Below are 18,313 nucleotides of genomic sequence, written 5' to 3'. Positions count from 1 at the left end.
TTCCCACCTCTGCAGAAACGTCTCTTTGCTCAGTGGTTCTTTAATGTCTCTGTTCCCTGTGTCCTGCAGACCCGTGTCCCCCTCCTCCAGAGCCTCTGTCCCCTCCATCAGACCTGTGAAGTCTCCCGTCATATCCCGCAAACAGGTGAGGACGTTTATCTCAGTTTATCCTCATTAACGTCCAGCACACACCCTGCGGCTATGGGTTTATTGAATGATTTATATAAGACACAGGGAGTTGCTGCCACCTAGCACCTAGCAGCTAGTACTTAGCACCTAGCACTTAGCAGCTAGTACTTAGCACCTAGCACCTAGCACCTAACACCTAGCACCTAGCAGCTAGCACTTAGCAGCTAGCACCTAGCAGCTAGTACTTAGCACCTAGCACTTAGCACCTAACACCTAGCACTTAGCAGCTAGCACCTAGCAGCTAGAACCTAGCACTTAGCAGCTAGCACCTAGCAGCTAGCACCTAGCACTTAGCAGCTAGCACCTAGCACTTAGCACCTATCAGCTAGCACCTAGCAGCTAGCACTTAGCACCTAGCAGCTAGCACCTAGCAGCTAGCACCTAGCACTTAGCACCTAGCACTTAGCAGCTAGCACCTAGCACTTAGCACCTAGCAGCTAGCACCTAGCACCTAGCACTTAACACCTAGCAGCTAGCACTTAGCACCTAGCACTTAACACCTAGCAGCTAGCACCTAGCACTTAGCACTTAGCACCTAGCACTTAACACCTAGCACCTAGCAGCTAGCATCTAGCACTTAGCACCTAGCAGCCCTTCAACAGTGTTTTTATTTGTCAGACAGTTTATAGATTTGTTATCTTCACGGTCATCTGTATATTTGTCTTGCTCTCTAACGCTGGTTTCTTTTCTATTTCTATTTTAAGATGTTTCTATTTTAGAATTGTTTATTTCAACTCTTTTAATTTCTAATTATGTGCAATACCTTGTTTTCTTTTATGCTGCACACACACACACACACACACACACACACACACACACACACACACACACACACACACACACACACACACACACACACACACACACACACACACACACACACACACACACACACACACACACACACACACACACACACATGGTAGTGGCTCCCTCTTGTGGACCACACAGGAAACGACCCCCTCCATGTATCTGTTACCCTCTCTAGGCCCAGAGAGTCAGCTCTCTCTCTCTGCAGGAATGTGTTATTTTAGGACCCTAGTGTTGTAAAGTGAAACTAACGCCCCCCCCCCCCTCCCCCCCTGCAGCTGTCCTCCCCTGCGGAGGTTCCCCCCCCATGGAAGCACTCCGGCCTGCAGGCTGAGAGCAGCTTCACCTCCGTCAGCACCTCCTCCTCCTCCTCCCACATGATGATGGAGCAGAGCAGCTCCTCCATGATGATGGAGCAGAGCAGCTCCTCCATGATGATGGAGCTGAGCAGAGAGGTTTGGATTCATTTCGCCACTAATTCAACAATTATGCACCATTTTTTATACATTTCTTTATTATATATTTATTTTTATTCATTGATTAAATTATTTTCCCCAATTTCTTGCAACTACTTGAAGGGGAAATATTATTTAAAAATATTTATAAATAAACGTAAATAAACAAATGGAATAAATGCATATTATTAATATATATTTTTTAAGCTGCACGATGCATGGCCCTGTTTCTTCTTCTGTGGTGTATTTAAAGTGTGTTTTCAGATGTCCTGCTCTGGGGGTCCTGTTTCTTTCTTCTTCTTCTGTGGTGTATATTTAAAGTGTGTTTTCAGCTGCTCTGGAGGTCCTGAGCTGTGTGTTTTGTCTCCAGGCTGAAGGGGGGGGTAAAGCGACGGCAGTGGCCACGGTTGTCGCCGCTGTCGACCTCGCTCGCGTCCGTCAGCCCGTCAGTGGAGCTGCAGAAGAAGAGGTAGAGGTGGAGATACAACAACAACAACAACAACAACAGGAAGTGGAGACAACAACGGAGGAGAAACAGGAAGTTGTTGTTGTGGAGAAAAGTCTTTCTACTGAAGCTACGGAGACAAACGTCAGAGCAGTTTCTCAGATCCAGATCTCTGAAGAATCGTCTCAGATCCAGATCCTGTCTCAGATCCCGTCTCAGATCCCGTCTCAGATCCCGTCTCAGATCCAGATCCCGTCTCAGATTCCGTCCCAGATCCAGATCCCGTCTCAGATCCCGTCTCAGATCCCGTCTCAGATCCAGATCCCGTCTCAGATTCCGTCTCAGATCCAGATCCCGTCTCAGATTCCGTCCCAGATCCAGATCCCGTCTCAGATCCCGTCTCAGATCCCGTCTCAGATCCCGTCTCAGATCCAGATCCCGTCTCAGATCCCGTCTCAGATCCCGTCTCAGATCCCGTCTCAGATCCAGATCCCGTCTCAGATCCCGTCTCAGATCCAGATCCCATCTCAGATCCAGATCCCGTCTCAGATCCCGTCTCAGATCCAGATCCCATCTCAGATCCCGTCTCAGATCCAGATCCCGTCTCAGATCCCGTCTCAGATCCAGATCCCGTCTCAGATCCAGATCTCTGCAGAACCGTCTCCGGTTCCTCACTTCACAGTTTCTAAAGTCTCTGTTCCTAAACCTGAAGCGAGCCTGGAGGTAAGAGGAGGCCTTCATCATCATCATCATCATCATCACCTCAAAACCCTCCATCTCACCTCTAACAGAGACACCTAAACAACGTACAGGCGTGCGATTCACTGTGACCTTCATAAACAAACAAACAAACAAACAAACAAACAAACAAACAGACATCACGTTCTTCCTCTATGCTCTAGAGGTACATTTAGAACAGATACAAAATGTGCGATTAATTTGCGATTAATCGCGATTAACTATTTAAATCGACTGACAGCCCTAATACAAACATATACTTGCCTTTCTCCTGGCTTCACAAACAGCATGCTATACGATGCACAACAACAACAACAACACACAACCCTCACAAACACACGTTATCAATTAACTAATTACTAATATGCCAACATTTTAGGAGCAATTGAAGACAAAGAATATAAAGTACATACAAAATAAACTCACCGTACCATTTTCGTTTTCTCACCGTACCATTATCGTTTTCTCACCGTACCATTATCGTTTTCTCACTGTTTTCTCCCCGTACCATTATCGTTCTCATGCCTCCCTCTCATTGGCTCGGCCAGGTCTCCATCGCAGGCTCGGCCATGGCGGCTCTCCACAGAGAGTTCTCCTCCCCCGTCTCCCCCCTCTCCCCCCGAAGGATCATCAAACCAGTGAAGTCTCCCAGCCCGTCCCGCAGGCGGGGGGCGAGCGTGCCCCCCGAGCCCCTGCCGCCCCCCTTCAGAGACCCCAGATATCAGACGGGGGGCGCTAGTGAGGAGGAGTTTGAAGACTGGGAGCCACAGGTTGGTGGGATCCAATCACAGCCTTCAACTAACCCCCTTGGGAGTTCAATCATCACCTCATTGATTTAGCACTTCCTGTCTTCATCACCACTTCCTGTCTCCATTGGCACTTTCCACTTCCTGTCTCCATTGGCACTTTCCACTTCCTGTCTCCATTGGCACTTTCCACTTCCTGTCTTCACCTCCACTTCCTGTGTTCACCTCCATCCCTCTGTCTCTGCAGAGTTTATCTGTTTTAACCACTTCTTTCTCCCCATCCTTATAGACCTCCATTTCCACAGACCTCCACCCTCTCACAGACCCTCCCCCCCCCCATCCCCACCTGTAGTCTCCTGTGTGTAACTGTTGTTGTTGTTGTTGTTCCTCAGGAGGCGGCTGCAGTTCCCTCCATAGCCCAGGAGCCCGTCGTTCCTCCCACTATTATTGCTGTGAGTACAACATGCATTAAATCAGCACACAGAGAGTACAGATATTGCCGGTTTCTGGTTAAAACTGCTCTTTATGATCCTGAAAGTGTCAGAAATGGACTCAGCATCCTCAATAACCCCCAAAACCACTCCAAAACTGTCCTAGTCGGCCAAGCCATTGTTTAGCTATTGTCTGTACATGCTAATTTATGCTAATTGTGCTAATGTCCCAACACATGCCGGTTAGCATCGGGCAGCTTCTATGAGACCCGACTAAACATTTCTATCGTATCACTTTGGGGTCTCAACATCTCCGGGTTCACAGCAGGACTCTCTGAGCTGCAGACAGACTGTATAACTCAGGGGGGAAATCATTGCTAGTCTTCAGTGTCACAACATTCTGAATTCTACATTTCTTTTTTCAAAAGTCAACATTTGTAAAATAAAGTCACATTTTGAAGGAAAAAAGTGGAATTTGAAAAAAATGGTCAAATTCTGAAATAAAGTGAAATTTTGAAGAAAAAAAGTCAAATTTTGAGAAAAAAGTGAAATTTTGAAGAAAAAAAGTCAAATTCTGAGAAAAGTCAAATTTTGAAGAAAAAAAGTCAAATTCTGAGAAAAAAGTCAAATTTTGAGAAAAAAGTCAAATTTTGAAGAAAAAAAGTCAAATTCTGAGAAAAAAGTCAAATTTTGAAGAAAAAAAGTCAAATTCTGACAAAAAAGTGAAATTTTGAAGAAAAAAAGTCAAATTCTGAGAAAAAAGGCAAATTCTGAGAAAAAAAGAGAAATTTTGAGAAAAAAGTGAAATTTTGAAGAAAAAAAGGCAAATTCTGAGAAAAAAGTCACATTTTGAAGAAAAAAAGTCAAATTCTGAGAAAAAAGTCACATTTTGAAGAAAAAAAGTCAAATTCTGAGAAAAAAAGTCAAATTTTGAAGAAAAAAAAGGCAAATTCTGAGAAAAAAGTCAAATTTTGAAGAAAAAAAGTCAAATTCTGAGAAAAAAGTCAAATTTTGAGAAAAAAGTCAAATTTTGAAGAAAAAAAGTCAAATTCTGAGAAAAAAGTCAAATTTTGAAGAAAAAAAGTCAAATTCTGACAAAAAAGTGAAATTTTGAAGAAAAAAAGTCAAATTCTGAGAAAAAAGTCAAATTCTGAGAAAAAAGTGAAATTTTGAGAAAAAAGTGAAATTTTGAAGAAAAAAAGGCAAATTCTGAGAAAAAAGTCACATTTTGAAGAAAAAAAGTCAAATTCTGAGAAAAAAGTCAAATTTTGAAGAAAAAAAGTCAAATTCTGAGAAAAAAGTCAAATTTTGAAGAAAAAAAGTCAAATTCTGAAAAAAAAGTCAAATTTTGAAGAAAAAAAGTCCAATTCTGAGAAAAAAGTGAACGCTGCATCGTACCGTAGTTTGGTGAGCATCGATACAGATGCTTGTTATTGATCGGTGTGTATGCTGCAGTGCTTGTTATTGATCGGTGTGTATGCTGCAGTGCTTGTTATTGATCGGTATGTTTGTGTTCTGCAGGGTCTGAAGAACACGAACGTGACCGAGGGCGAAAAAAGTCAAATTCTGAGAAAAAAGTGAAATTTTGAGAAAAAAGTGAAATTTTGAAGAAAAAAAGGCAAATTCTGAGAAAAAAGTCACATTTTGAAGAAAAAAAGTCAAATTCTGAGAAAAAAGTCACATTTTGAAGAAAAAAAGTCAAATTCTGAGAAAAAAGTCAAATTTTGAAGAAAAAAAGGCAAATTCTGAGAAAAAAGTCAAATTTTGAAGAAAAAAAGTCAAATTCTGAGAAAAAAGTCAAATTTTGAGAAAAAAGTCAAATTTTGAAGAAAAAAAGTCAAATTCTGAGAAAAAAGTCAAATTTTGAAGAAAAAAAGTCAAATTCTGACAAAAAAGTGAAATTTTGAAGAAAAAAAGTCAAATTCTGAGAAAAAAGTCAAATTCTGAGAAAAAAGTGAAATTTTGAGAAAAAAGTGAAATTTTGAAGAAAAAAAGGCAAATTCTGAGAAAAAAGTCACATTTTGAAGAAAAAAAGTCAAATTCTGAGAAAAAAGTCAAATTTTGAAGAAAAAAAAGTCAAATTCTGAGAAAAAAGTCAAATTTTGAAGAAAAAAAGTCAAATTCTGAGAAAAAAAGTCAAATTTTGAAGAAAAAAAGTCCAATTCTGAGAAAAAAGTGAACGCTGCATCGTACCGTAGTTTGGTGAGCATCGATACAGATGCTTGTTATTGATCGGTGTGTATGCTGCAGTGCTTGTTATTGATCGGTGTGTATGCTGCAGTGCTTGTTATTGATCGGTATGTTTGTGTTCTGCAGGGTCTGAAGAACACGAACGTGACCGAGGGCGAGAGCGTGACCTTGGAGTGTCAGATCGGAGGTCAGCCCGCCCCCAGCATCATGTGGTTCAGAGAGGACTACAAGATCGAGAGCAGCATCGACTTCCAGCTCACCTTCAGCGCTGGCTTCGCCCGCATGGTGATCAGAGAGGCCTTCGCCGAGGACAGCGGGCGCTTCACCTGCACCGCCACCAGCGAGGCGGGCACCGTCAGCACCTCCTGCTACCTGCTGGTCAAAGGTAACGGGAGGAGGCTGGTTTTTCAAAATAAAAGCATACGAAAGTTACTGAATTCTTACAGAAAGTTAAGATGAGGCTGGTTTTCAAAATAAAAGTCTCTTTATGCTAACTCGAAGCTTAGTATGAGGCTGGTTTTCAAAATAAAAGCCTGAAAAAGTAACTGAATTCTTACAGAAACCTTAAGATGAGGCTGGTTTTCAAAATAAAAGTCTCTTTATGCTAACTCTAAGCTTAGTATGAGGCTGGTTTTCAAAATAAAAGTCTCTTTATGCTAACTCGAAGCTTAGTATGAGGCTGGTTTTCACAATAAAAGCATACAAAAGTCTCTTTATCCTTACTGGAAGCTTAGGATGAGGCTTGTTTTTCAAAATAAATGCCTGAAAAGGTAACTGAATTCTTACAGAAAGCTTGTTCTTCAAAATAAAAGTGAATAAAAAAATATATATATTAGTGCGAAATAAATATAAAACATACATACATTTTGAATACTGCCTGCATGTTTTTTTCTAGCTGTTTTGTGACACACACACACACACACACACACACACACATAACATGCTGTTTCTGTTGCAGTGTCAGAGGAGATTGAGAGCAGAGAGGAAACGACGACTGTGACTGAAATGGGAATGACTCAGGAGAAAACGTGAGTTGTTAAAGAGGCTCCATTCTCCTCATGTGCAAGTTCATGTTAGTGAAAGCTAAATTATGAAAAAAGTCAAATTGTGAATATTTGAAATTATGAAAATATTCCCAATTTTGAGAAAAATATTTCAAATTTGGAAAAAAATATCAAATTCTGTGGAAAAACTGACATTTTGTCCCTCAGTGTGTCCATGGAGCAGAGCGTGGTGACGGAGGTGATGTCGTTGTGTTACTCCTGTGTTATTAATGCTTCTGTTCCTCCCTCAGTGTGTCCATGGAGCAGAGCGTGGTGACGGAGGTGATGTCGTTGTGTTACTCCTGTGTTATTAATGCTTCTGTTCCTCCCTCAGTGTGTCCATGGAGCAGAGCGTGGTGACGGAGGTGATGTCGGGCGAGGTCGCCCCTCCCTCCTTCATCAGGGAACCCAGCGTACAGAAGCTGGTGGAAGGAGGAGCCGTGGTGTTCGAGTGTCAGGTGGCAGGAAGCCCCAGACCTCACATCATCTGGAAGAAGAGCGGCGTGCCCCTCACCACCGGATACAGGTATCATACCATTTCTAATTCTGAACTATAAGTCATATCCTGAGAAAAAGTTACATTCTGAAAAAAAGTTACATTCTCAGAAAAAGGTGACATTTTAAGAAAAAGGTGACATTTTAAGAAAAAGGTGACATTTTAAGAAAAAGGTGACATTTTGAGAAAATATTTCAAATTCTGGAAAAAGTGACATTTTGAAGAAAAAAGTCAAATTCTAAGAAAAATATTTAAAATTCTTCTTCTTTCAATATTTTTAAAATGAAATGTACATTACCTTTACATACACACATTTACCATCACATGTATACTCTGAGATACTTTATACCACTACATCTACTCTGTGCCTGTAATAGACAGATATAGCTACTGTTCACATTTAAGAAGCACATATAAAGTTTATTAATATATAGATGAAACCACCACAAAGGATCTTTTGTGTTTGTTCTTGCTGCCAATAGTTAGTGACTAAAAGTGTTCATAATGTTTCCTTCAGATACAAAGTGACCTACAAGAAGGACACCGGAGAGTGCAAACTGGAGATCACCATGACCTTCGCTGACGATGCAGGAGACTACTCCGTCTTCCTGAAGAACCAACATGGAGAAACCTCTGCCACCGCCCGCCTGCTGGAGGAAGGTACGCCATCATCTTCATCTTCCTCTTCCTCTCTTATTGAACCAGCTGTCTTCTCTTTAAATCAGGGGGGTCCACACTCTTTTCCCCGAGGGCCACAGACAGAAATATACAAAGGTCTGGGCCGCTCTCTAGAGGTATGTTGCCTCATGAGTTCAGTTATAAGTCAGAAACCTCAGATGAAGGTAAAGGATGCTTGTTACTTGAAGATGCTTTAAGAAACAACAGCTCCCAGCTCTCCAGAGGGTTCACTTTATTCTGTCAGCAGCTCATTCCTTAAAGCAGGATCTTCAGATTGATTATAATCACAGGAAATATGAGGGTCTATTTCACGCTTGTTAACAAGTTATTGGGCTTTTTTCTTATCAAGTTAGATTTGTTAGAACATGTTTTCAGCTTTAATTGAGTGAATTTATTTGAAACATTGGGCTCATTAACACATGAATGCTACTGTGTAATATATTTGAACATATATATTTAAGAAGTACAAACAGAAGTGTATTATACTTAAGTCATTATACTTTTTGAATTTGCTGAGGGCCGATTCAAAATGGTCCGCGGGCCGTAGTTTGGACACCTCTGATTTAGATTCACTGAGGAAAGCTTTGATTGGTCGGAGTCTCACGTGTGTGTGTGTGTGTGTGTGTGTGTGTGTGTGTGTGTGTGTGTGTGTGTGTGTGTGCAGAGGAATATGAAGCCTACATGATGCAACAGGACGTGACCTATAAAACTGAAGTGACGGCGGCGGTGGTGCCGGAGCCGGCGGTCGTGGTGACAGCGTACGAGATGGAGCAGCGGAGGGTCACCACCCCCATGAGCTTCGTCTCAGAAACGGTACGTTACCCTCTACGTGTACATCAATACATTACACATTTACACATTTACACATTTACACATGTACCCCTTCCCCAGTACAACAGGGCTCTTTTAACAGTCTTTATAGACTTAATATTTCAACATATTAATAATAATGATAGTAATAAATGGTATTTCTATAGCGCGTCTCATAGACTCAAAGTCGCCTGACACTAAGGTGAGCTTTAGAATGGGGTGAGGACAAAGAAAAGTACTTATATATGAACACATCTGAAACTGAGGGATAATAGTGTGTAAACAATGAACACCAGTTTGTTTGTGTATTTATTTAAGACTTAAACAAAATAATATGATTTTATTTGCCTAGCACAAACTACGAAATATGAAAGACTTATTATTGTTGTTATCATTTAATGATGTCTCAGTTGAAAAGGACTCTGAGATATCCTCATAATAAATAAGTCCATGTTCATATTTAATATTTGTCGCTGCCTCCTCCTCAGGAGTTCCTGATCTCCTCCTTCGAGGAGCGGATCATCCAGGAGGTGCAGCTGCGGATCCTGAGGATCAGCTACACAGAGATCGTGACGGAGGACGGAGAGCTGATGGTGACGGTGGCCGAGCACGAAGCCGTGCAGCCCGCCTTCCAGACGCCCGTCAAAAACTACAGAATCATCGACGGCATGGGAGCTACCTTCCACTGCAAGATGAGCGGGACCCCCCTCCCAAAGGTACACTGCGGGAGACACAGGGGGTTACCTTGGTTGCTGATTGGCTAATGGTTACACAAGACAAAACATCGTTATGACATCATTAAGTGGCCAAAATCTGATCAGCTCATTTTCAGACAGGTTTTTATAGAAATGGATCAAAAAGAGAGAGAATCTTTGTTCCATGTTGATGTAGAAGAGACATGAAGAAGAGGGGACACATGTTGATGTAGAAGAGGGGACACATGTTGATGTAGAAGAGACATGAAGAGTGGATTTTAAATAGGTGACCTTTAAAACATGAACCCTGGCTTTATTAAACTCATATCTGTGTATTCTCCTGCAGATCGCCTGGTTCAAAGACGGGCAGCGCCTGCGTGCCGGCGGCCGCCACCAGATGGAGGTTCTCCAGGACGGACGAGCCAGCCTGCGCCTCCCTGTGGTGCAGCCGGAGGACGAGGGCGTCTACACCGCCTTCGCCAGCAACATGAAGGGGAACTCCGTCAGCTCCGGGAAGCTCTACGTGGAGCCGTCCGGAACCGTGACCCCCCAGAGATACACCCCCCAACCGGCCATGCAGAGAATCAGGTACAACACTTTAACAAACAGATATCACCATTAAACTTCCCCTCTTCATTACTGACACTCAGACTATCATTTCTTTATATTCAGAATCAGAAAACCTTTATTCTCCAAGTTTTCTGAATGTCTTTGTATGCTATTGAGGCTAATGCTAGCATTTGGTAGAAATCTAGAGACAAAGACAAAGTTAGTGAAATAAACCCTTGAGTTAGTGTTTTATTTCCTCTAATCTGAAAGAACACATGTTATGGAAGAATACTAGCCTCCATTGTATCTGAAATGTCTGCCTTCAGGACCTGGACCAAAGCAGACTCCTCCATTAACTTGTTGATTTTTCCGCTTCCTCAGATCCTCGTCTCCTCGCTCTATGAGCCGGTCTCCTGGACGCTCTGCCAGCCGTTCGCCCGGACGCTCTCCGTCCCGCCGGCTGGACGACACCGACGAGGCTCAGCTGGAGAGACTCTACAAACCCGTGTTCGTCCTCAAACCTTCCTCCGTCAAATGCTCCGAGGGGCAGACCGCCAGATTTGACCTGAAGGTCGTCGGCAGACCGATGCCCGACACATTCTGGTTCCACAACGGTGAGAGAAACAACTTATTCTAGAAAGACTCGGCTCGATGTGTGTTGCTTCTGCCGACCCTAAAACCATTGTATCCTTGTTTTCCCAGGACAACAAGTTGGAAATGACTACACACACAAGATAGTGGTTAAAGAGGACGGTATCCAGTCCCTGATCATCGTCCCCGCCATGCCACAGGACTCCGGAGAGTGGACCGTGATCGCCCAGAACCGAGCCGGACGCACCTCCATCGCTCTGACTCTCTCTGTGGAAGGTATGTCAGAAACAGATATAAACAAATACTCGCGATGGCACAGTTCGATGTTATTAAATGATCTCTGCCTTTCTTATTTCCCCCTCCACAGCTCGTGAAAGTCTGGCACGTCCTCAGTTTATTGATAAGCTGAAGAACCTCACAGTGAAGCAGGGCACTCTGGTGGAGCTGGCTGTCAAAGCCATCGGAAACCCCCTGCCCGACATCGTCTGGCTGAAGAACAGCGACATCGTCTCCCCACAGAAGCACCCACATATCAAGTAAGTATCTCTGATTTGGTCTTTGATTCTCTGATCCCTGAGAGCAGTTTGTGCTGATCAATATATCTGCATTTCAGGATTGAGGGAACTAAAGGACAGGCCAAATTCCAGATCCCATCGTCCTCAGGCACAGACAGCGCCTGGTACACAGCGACCGCTATCAACAAGGCCGGCAGAGACACCACCCGCTGCAGGGTCAACGTGGAGGTGGACTTCGCCGCTCCTCAAGCCGAGAGGAGGCACATCATCACCAAAGGAACCTACAAAGCTAAGGACATCGCAGCGCCCGAGCTGGAGCCCCTGCACCAGCGTTACGGCCAGGACCAGTGGGAGGAGGGCGACCTGTACGACAAGGAGAAGCAGCAGAAGCCCCAGTTCAAGAAGAAGCTGACCTCCATCAGGATGAAGCGCTCAAGCCCGGCTCACTTCGAGTGCCGGCTGACGCCCATCGGAGACCCCACCATGGTGGTGGAGTGGCTGCATGACGGGAAACCCCTGGAGGCGGCCAACAGGCTGCGCATGGTCAACGAGTTCGGATACTGCAGTCTGGACTACGAAGAGGCGTACGCCAGAGACAGCGGCGTGGTCACCTGCAGAGCCACAAACAAGTACGGGGCGGACCAGACGTCCGCCACGCTGATCGTGAAAGACGAGAAAGGCCTGGTGGAGGAGTCTCAGCTCCCTGAAGGCAGGAAGGGTGGACACCGGATGGAAGAGTTTGAGCGCATTGCTCACGAGGGCGGACCTGCAGGCGTCACCACTGATGACGAATATGAAAAGAGCAAACCTGAGATCGTGCTTCTTCCTGAAGCCGCCAGAGCCTTTGAAGGCGAAATTGCCCGATTCCGCTGCAGAGTCACCGGTTACCCGTTACCAAAGGTCAACTGGTACCTCAACGGGCAACTCATCCGCAAAAGCAAGAGATACAGGCTCAAGTACGACGGTATCTACTACCTGGAGATCGTCGACGTGAAGTCCTACGACACCGGCGAGGTCAGGGTGGTTGCGGACAATCCTCTCGGCACGACTGAGCACACTGTGAAGATCGAGATCCAACAGAAGGAGGACTTCAGATCCGTGCTGCGCCGCGCTCCAGAACAGAAAGCTGCAGAGGCGGCTCAAGACCCCGGCAGAGTCGGGTTTGACGTGATGAAAGTGGATCAGACCAGCGAGTCAGCGCAGGATCGGGAGGTGGTTAAACTGCGTAAGACCCAGAGAGTGGTTCACGAAAAGACTTCGGAGGAGACAGACGAACTGAAGAGCAAGTTCAAGCGCAGGACGGAGGAAGGTTTCTACGAGTCCATCTCCGCCGTGGACCTCAAGTCCCGCAAGAGGGACGACTCCTACGAGGATCTGCTGAAGAAGACCAAAGACGACCTGCTTCACAGACTGAAGGAGAAGGAAGAAGCAGAGAGGAAGTTGTTGGAGGAACAGGGACAAATCACCATCCCCACCTTCAAGCCCGAGAGGGTCCAGCTCTCCCCGAGCATGGAGGCACCGAAGATCCTCGAACGCATCACGAGCAAGACCGTCGCTCCGATGGACGAGGTTCGCTTCACACTGAGAGTCGTCGGCAGACCGGAGCCCGAGGTCCAGTGGTTCAAGAACGGCGTCCTGATGGAGAAGACGGAGCGTGTCTTCTGGTACTGGCCGGAGGACCACCTGTGTGAACTGGTGATCAGAGACGTGACCACAGAGGACTCCGCCAGCATCATGGTCAAAGCCGTGAACGTGGCCGGGGAGGCCTCCAGCCACGCCTTCCTGCTGGTGCAAGGTAAGACATTTTAACACATACCTCCAGCTCATTGTCTATCGCCTTGTTTCCACAAAGCTCAGTGTACGAGTCCGAGTCAAACCACAGTCAAACATCCCAGGTACTCTGGTGGTACGTTTAAAATCCATCTTTCTTAGTCTTTATACCCAGATGCTGTTCATCTTCTTGTGCTGTTTTTACTTTGACCATAGAGCCTCCAATGTTTCTGACAAACAAGCTTTTATAAAAAGTGAACTGGACATTGTTTGGGGTTTTAGTTGCTCTTTCATTGAAGAGCACCTTAATTGGTTATCAGGAGTAAATTGACAAAGTTCAGGGATCAGAGAAATGTGTTGTCTAACTTGATTTGTCCCATGGAAGACGACAGAAGGGGTTCCCCCGTCTAAACGATCAGGGACTGCAGACACTAAACTAAACTTGTGAGCAAACGAGGCGTGAATCCTAATTAAAGTCTAACGTGATATCTCCTCGTTGCAGCCAAGGCAGTGGTGAACTTCATCCAGAACCTGGAGGACACCAGCGCCAACGAGAAGGACACCATAGTAACGTTCGAGTGTGAGACCAACGAGCCCTTCGTCAAAGTCAAATGGCTGAAGAACAACATGGAGATCTTCTCCGGAGACAAGTACAGGATGCACTCTGACAGAAAGGTCCACTTCCTGTCGGTGCTGGTGATCCAGATGAAGGACGCCGCAGAGTACTCGTGTGTGGTTATAGAAGAGGAGAGCATCAGGAGCAGCGCCCGGCTCCACGTAGAAGGTACCCGTCGCTTCATGGGGTTATCATGGCTTACTTTCTCATTATGATCTTTGCTTTGGTTTAATCTCAGGTTTCTTTGTTTCTTGAGTTGAGTTTGGTTGTATCTTGGTGTGTGATGGTGTCTGATACCTTTCTGTACCCAGGTGCTGCCCTGGAGCTGAAAAAGCACCTGGAGAACATCGAGGTGCCGGAGACCTACTCCGGAGACTTCGAGGTGGAGCTTTCTCGTGAAGACACTGAGGGCAGCTGGTTCTTCGGAGACAAGGAGATCTCCCCCAGCAGCAAATACGTCATTTCCTCCCGCAGAGGACGCCAATCCCTGTCCGTGAAAGACGTGAAGAAGACAGACCAGGGGAAATACACCTTTGTGTGTGGAGAGCTGAAGACCAGCGCCTCCCTGAAGATGAAGCGTAAGCATAAGACGCCTTTAACCAACTGGGATATCATCTGGGAATGATCATTTATAACTTACTCACATTATCATTGAGTCAAATGATCATGATGTGATCTTTTTTAAAGAGGATCTGTAATCCCTACAGTTCCACAATAGCTCAGATATTTTCACATATTTTGCCTACACTAAATATTGTTCTAACTTGGATTTGGATATCATTTGGATAACATTTGGATAACATTTGGATAACATTTGGATAACATTTGGATATCATTTAGATATCATTTAGATAACATTTAGATAACATTTGGATATCATTTAGATATCATTTAGATAACATTTGGATATCATTTAGATAACATTTAGATAACATTTGGATATCATTTAGATAACATTTAGATAACATTTGGATATCATTTAGATATCATTTAGATATCATTTGGATATCATTTGGATAACATTTGGATATCATTTAGATAACATTTGGATAACATTTGGATATCATTTGGATAACATTTGGATATCATTTAGATATCATTTGGATAACATTTGGATAACATTTGGATATCATTTAGATAACATTTGGATAACATTTGGATATCATTTGGATATCATTTAGATAACATTTGGATATCATTTGGATATCATTTAGATATCATTTGGATATCATTTAGATAACATTTGGATATCATTTGGATATCATTTGGATATCATTTGGATAACATTTAGATATCATTTGGATATCATTTAGATATCATTTGGATATCATTTGGATAACATTTGGATATCATGTTGCTGTGTTTCTCCGCCGCAGTGCGCCCGGTGACGGTGATGCACCCTGAGATAATGACGTCTGTGTAAAGTCTGTATTTACCTGTAGTTTTGGTTATTATAACATCTGTTTCTCCCCCGCAGTGCGCCCGGTCACCCTGATGCAGCCGCTCAGCGACCTGACGGTGTGTGAGGGCGACATCGCTCAGCTGGAGGTCCGCTTCTCCCAGGAGAACGTGGAGGGCAGCTGGATGAAGAACGGGACAGCCGTCATCGCCTCGGACCGAGTCCACATCGTCATCGACAAACAGATCCACAAGCTGCTGCTGGAGAACGTGAGCCGCGAGGACGCCGCCTCGTACGGTTTCATCGTGCCGGCTCAGGACATCTCCACCTCCGGAAAGCTCAGCGTGCAGAGTGAGTGGCGCTCACGGCTTTAGGGGCGTGCTGGGGTTTCTGGGGCATTTTGGACTGTTATTACTGTTTGATTGGGATTCTCTTTGGTTTCATTTAGTTTCCTTTGGACTTGATTTGATCCTGGCTCTCTTTGCATTCGTCCTGATGTTATGCAGATTTGATTAGTTTTCATTTGGACTTGTAGCTTTCCTTTGGATTTATCATGTCTTTCTTTGATTTCTCTCTTAGTTATCTTTAGTTATCTTTGGTTCTCTTTGGTTCTCTTTGGTTTCTGGCGTCAGATCATTGATTGTCTTTACGTCTCCTTCCTCGCAGCGATCGACATCGTGAACCCGCTGAAGGACGTTTCCTCCGTCGAAGGCACCAAGGCGGTGCTGGAGGCGAAGATCTCAGCGCAGGACGTTCTCTCGGTGAAGTGGTACCTGAACGAGAAGCTGCTGACGGCCAGCGATCGGCTGCAGATGGTGTCGAAGGGATCCAAGCAGAGGCTCGTCTTCAACCGGACCTTCGCCTCCGACGAGGGCCGATACAAACTGGTGGTCGGGAAGGTGGACACCAGCTGCAGCCTCTCCGTAGAAAGTACGATTTCACCCTCCAGAAATCCTCCTCTTGGCTCCTGATCCCAGATCTGTGTCCTTCTTTAGCTAGAGGGATGATTTGAACAGAACAAGCCTAACTTTGAAACCTATTTTAGGACACTTCCTGACAACATAAGGAAACATTGACGTGACAGCATTATGGAAACAGGAATGTTGATACATGCAATTGAGCAATTCTTGTTGTGCACTTCCAGACAAGCTCGAGGGACAACTCTGACAGCAATGGATTGGTCAAATGGAGCCAGAGAGGCTTATATTCTGGCTCCATTAGCAATGACAAGCAGACTGTTAGAGAAATAATGTGAAGATTACTCATGTGGCAACGTTTGAATGGTGTTAAAGTTGTCTGTAAAAACAAAAAAGCATGCCTTTCTCTAGATCATACAACTCCAGAAACTATAGTGTAGGATAAAATAACATTCTATAATTTAAGATCAGCATAATGACTTTGGTAACAGATTGACGGTAACCCCCCCCCCCCCCCCTGCTGTGTTTCCTCAGAGGTGCACATCGTGAAGCAGATGGAGGATAAGGTGTGCTCCGAGTCTCAGAACGTGACCTTCAGCGTGGAGGTTTCCCACGCCGGCATCGACCCGCTCTGGACCTTCAGGAACCAGCAGCTCAAAGCCGGACCCAAATACAAGATGGAGTCCAGCGGCAAGAAGCACTCTCTGACCGTCGTGAACACCATGAAGGACGAAGAGGGAGCGTACAGTTTCCACGCCGGAGAGAAGACGTGCAGTGCCAAACTCACCGTCTCCGGTAAACTGCACCTCTTAGACCTTATCAAGAGACACGTGTCAATATGATATATAATATAACGGAGAGCAATCAGAATCAGAATCCCTTTATTAGTCCCACAGAGCGGACATTTGCATCGTTACAGCAGGAAAGAGCCACAGACAGCTTCATGTTACATATGTTAAGAAAAAAGTACTAAGTTATGATATAATACAAAAATAAAAAAAATAAAAAGTTACATGCTTTTCAAAATACAAATCCTGAAACAGTTTTTAGGATTTAGAGGGAGGGATTACTGAGGTCAATTTAGGATCAAAACTTTATTATTCACTGATATGAAATAAGTACATTTACCAGACTTAAAAAACTTCAATGTTTTCTAATATTAAAATGGTAGATTTCCTATAAAAAACGTACATTTAATGGGAAAATAGGTACAAAAACTCCAATAATAACCGATAAAAAAATACAAATTCACGAGAAAATAACTTGAATATTTCTGATATTAAAGAGTAGGCATTTTCGTTATAAGAAATCTGATTGTTATTGAATTAAAGTGGTAAATGTCACTTTTCTCACAATAAAAAAACTTGAATATTTCTAATATTAAATGGATAAAGTAAAAAAAAAACGAAGAAAATCACCAGAAAAGCGTGAATTATTCTCTTTGAACCAGGTAGTAATTTTACACATTTACGACACAATATTCTTTGATAATTGTCTTTGATAATAAAGCGTTTCTACCTGATAAGAGAAACCCCTGAGTCCTGACCCTGTGTTTCCGTGTTCCTCCTCCAGGGGGCGCCATCACGGTGCCTCTGCAGGACGTGACGGTGGCAGAGTCCCAGACGGCGGTGCTTGAATGCGAGGTCGCCAACGCCTCAGCTGAAGGTCGCTGGCTGAGAGAAGGTCAGCCGGTCGACTTCAATGACAACGTGACGAGCGAGACGAAGGGCTGCGTCCGCCGGCTGCTCATCTTCATCACCAGGCCGCAGGACGTGGGGGAGTACAGCTACCAGGTGTCCAGCTCCAAGACCAGCGCCACCCTGAGGGTGGAGGGTGAGTTACAACAACAACAGAGGGGGGGGGGGAGGAGTAACAACAACAGGGGGTGGGGGGTGAGTTACAACAACAACAACAGAGGGGGGGGGGGGGGAGGAGTAACAACAACAGGAGGTGGGGGGTGAGTTACAACAACAACAGAGGGGGGGGGGGGGAGGAGTAACAACAACAGGGGGTGGGGGGTGAGTTTACAATTTTTCTCAAAAATCTCCGAATTCAGATTTTCTTCCCTTTTTTCTCTTAATAGAGGGTTTTTACCTGCAAATATTATCATTATATTTGATCTATTTATATAAATTATGAAACATACCAGACATGCCTTTACTTTAAATATATAAATATATACTTTTGACTCCTTCGGGCACCTAGTAAGGATGCCACCTGGGCGCCTCCC

The 18,313-nt window shown here is 44.4% G+C and overlaps 1 protein-coding gene across 1 annotated transcript in view; it reads left to right on the top strand.

Annotated features, from left to right (window-relative positions):
• Positions 1-18,313, top strand: part of LOC117490100 (titin-like) — a 241,720-nt gene that overhangs the window by 16,630 nt on the left and 206,777 nt on the right. The window contains 20 exon segments of the mRNA XM_034139686.1: positions 70-145; positions 1,278-1,454; positions 3,776-3,835; positions 6,131-6,389; positions 6,963-7,032; positions 7,382-7,573; positions 8,061-8,203; positions 8,886-9,034; positions 9,520-9,747; positions 10,073-10,314; positions 10,657-10,889; positions 10,978-11,142; positions 11,234-11,402; positions 11,480-13,176; positions 13,654-13,935; positions 14,079-14,345; positions 15,245-15,517; positions 15,833-16,096; positions 16,618-16,878; positions 17,656-17,916. Of these exon segments, the coding sequence (XP_033995577.1) occupies positions 70-145; positions 1,278-1,454; positions 3,776-3,835; positions 6,131-6,389; positions 6,963-7,032; positions 7,382-7,573; positions 8,061-8,203; positions 8,886-9,034; positions 9,520-9,747; positions 10,073-10,314; positions 10,657-10,889; positions 10,978-11,142; positions 11,234-11,402; positions 11,480-13,176; positions 13,654-13,935; positions 14,079-14,345; positions 15,245-15,517; positions 15,833-16,096; positions 16,618-16,878; positions 17,656-17,916 (5,468 nt within the window).

Source organism: Trematomus bernacchii, unplaced genomic scaffold (assembly GCF_902827165.1).
Source record: "Trematomus bernacchii unplaced genomic scaffold, fTreBer1.1, whole genome shotgun sequence".
Lineage (NCBI taxonomy): Eukaryota > Metazoa > Chordata > Actinopteri > Perciformes > Nototheniidae > Trematomus > Trematomus bernacchii.
The sequence above is the reverse complement of the archived record's forward strand: the minus strand, read 5'-3'. Positions and strand labels throughout refer to the sequence as shown.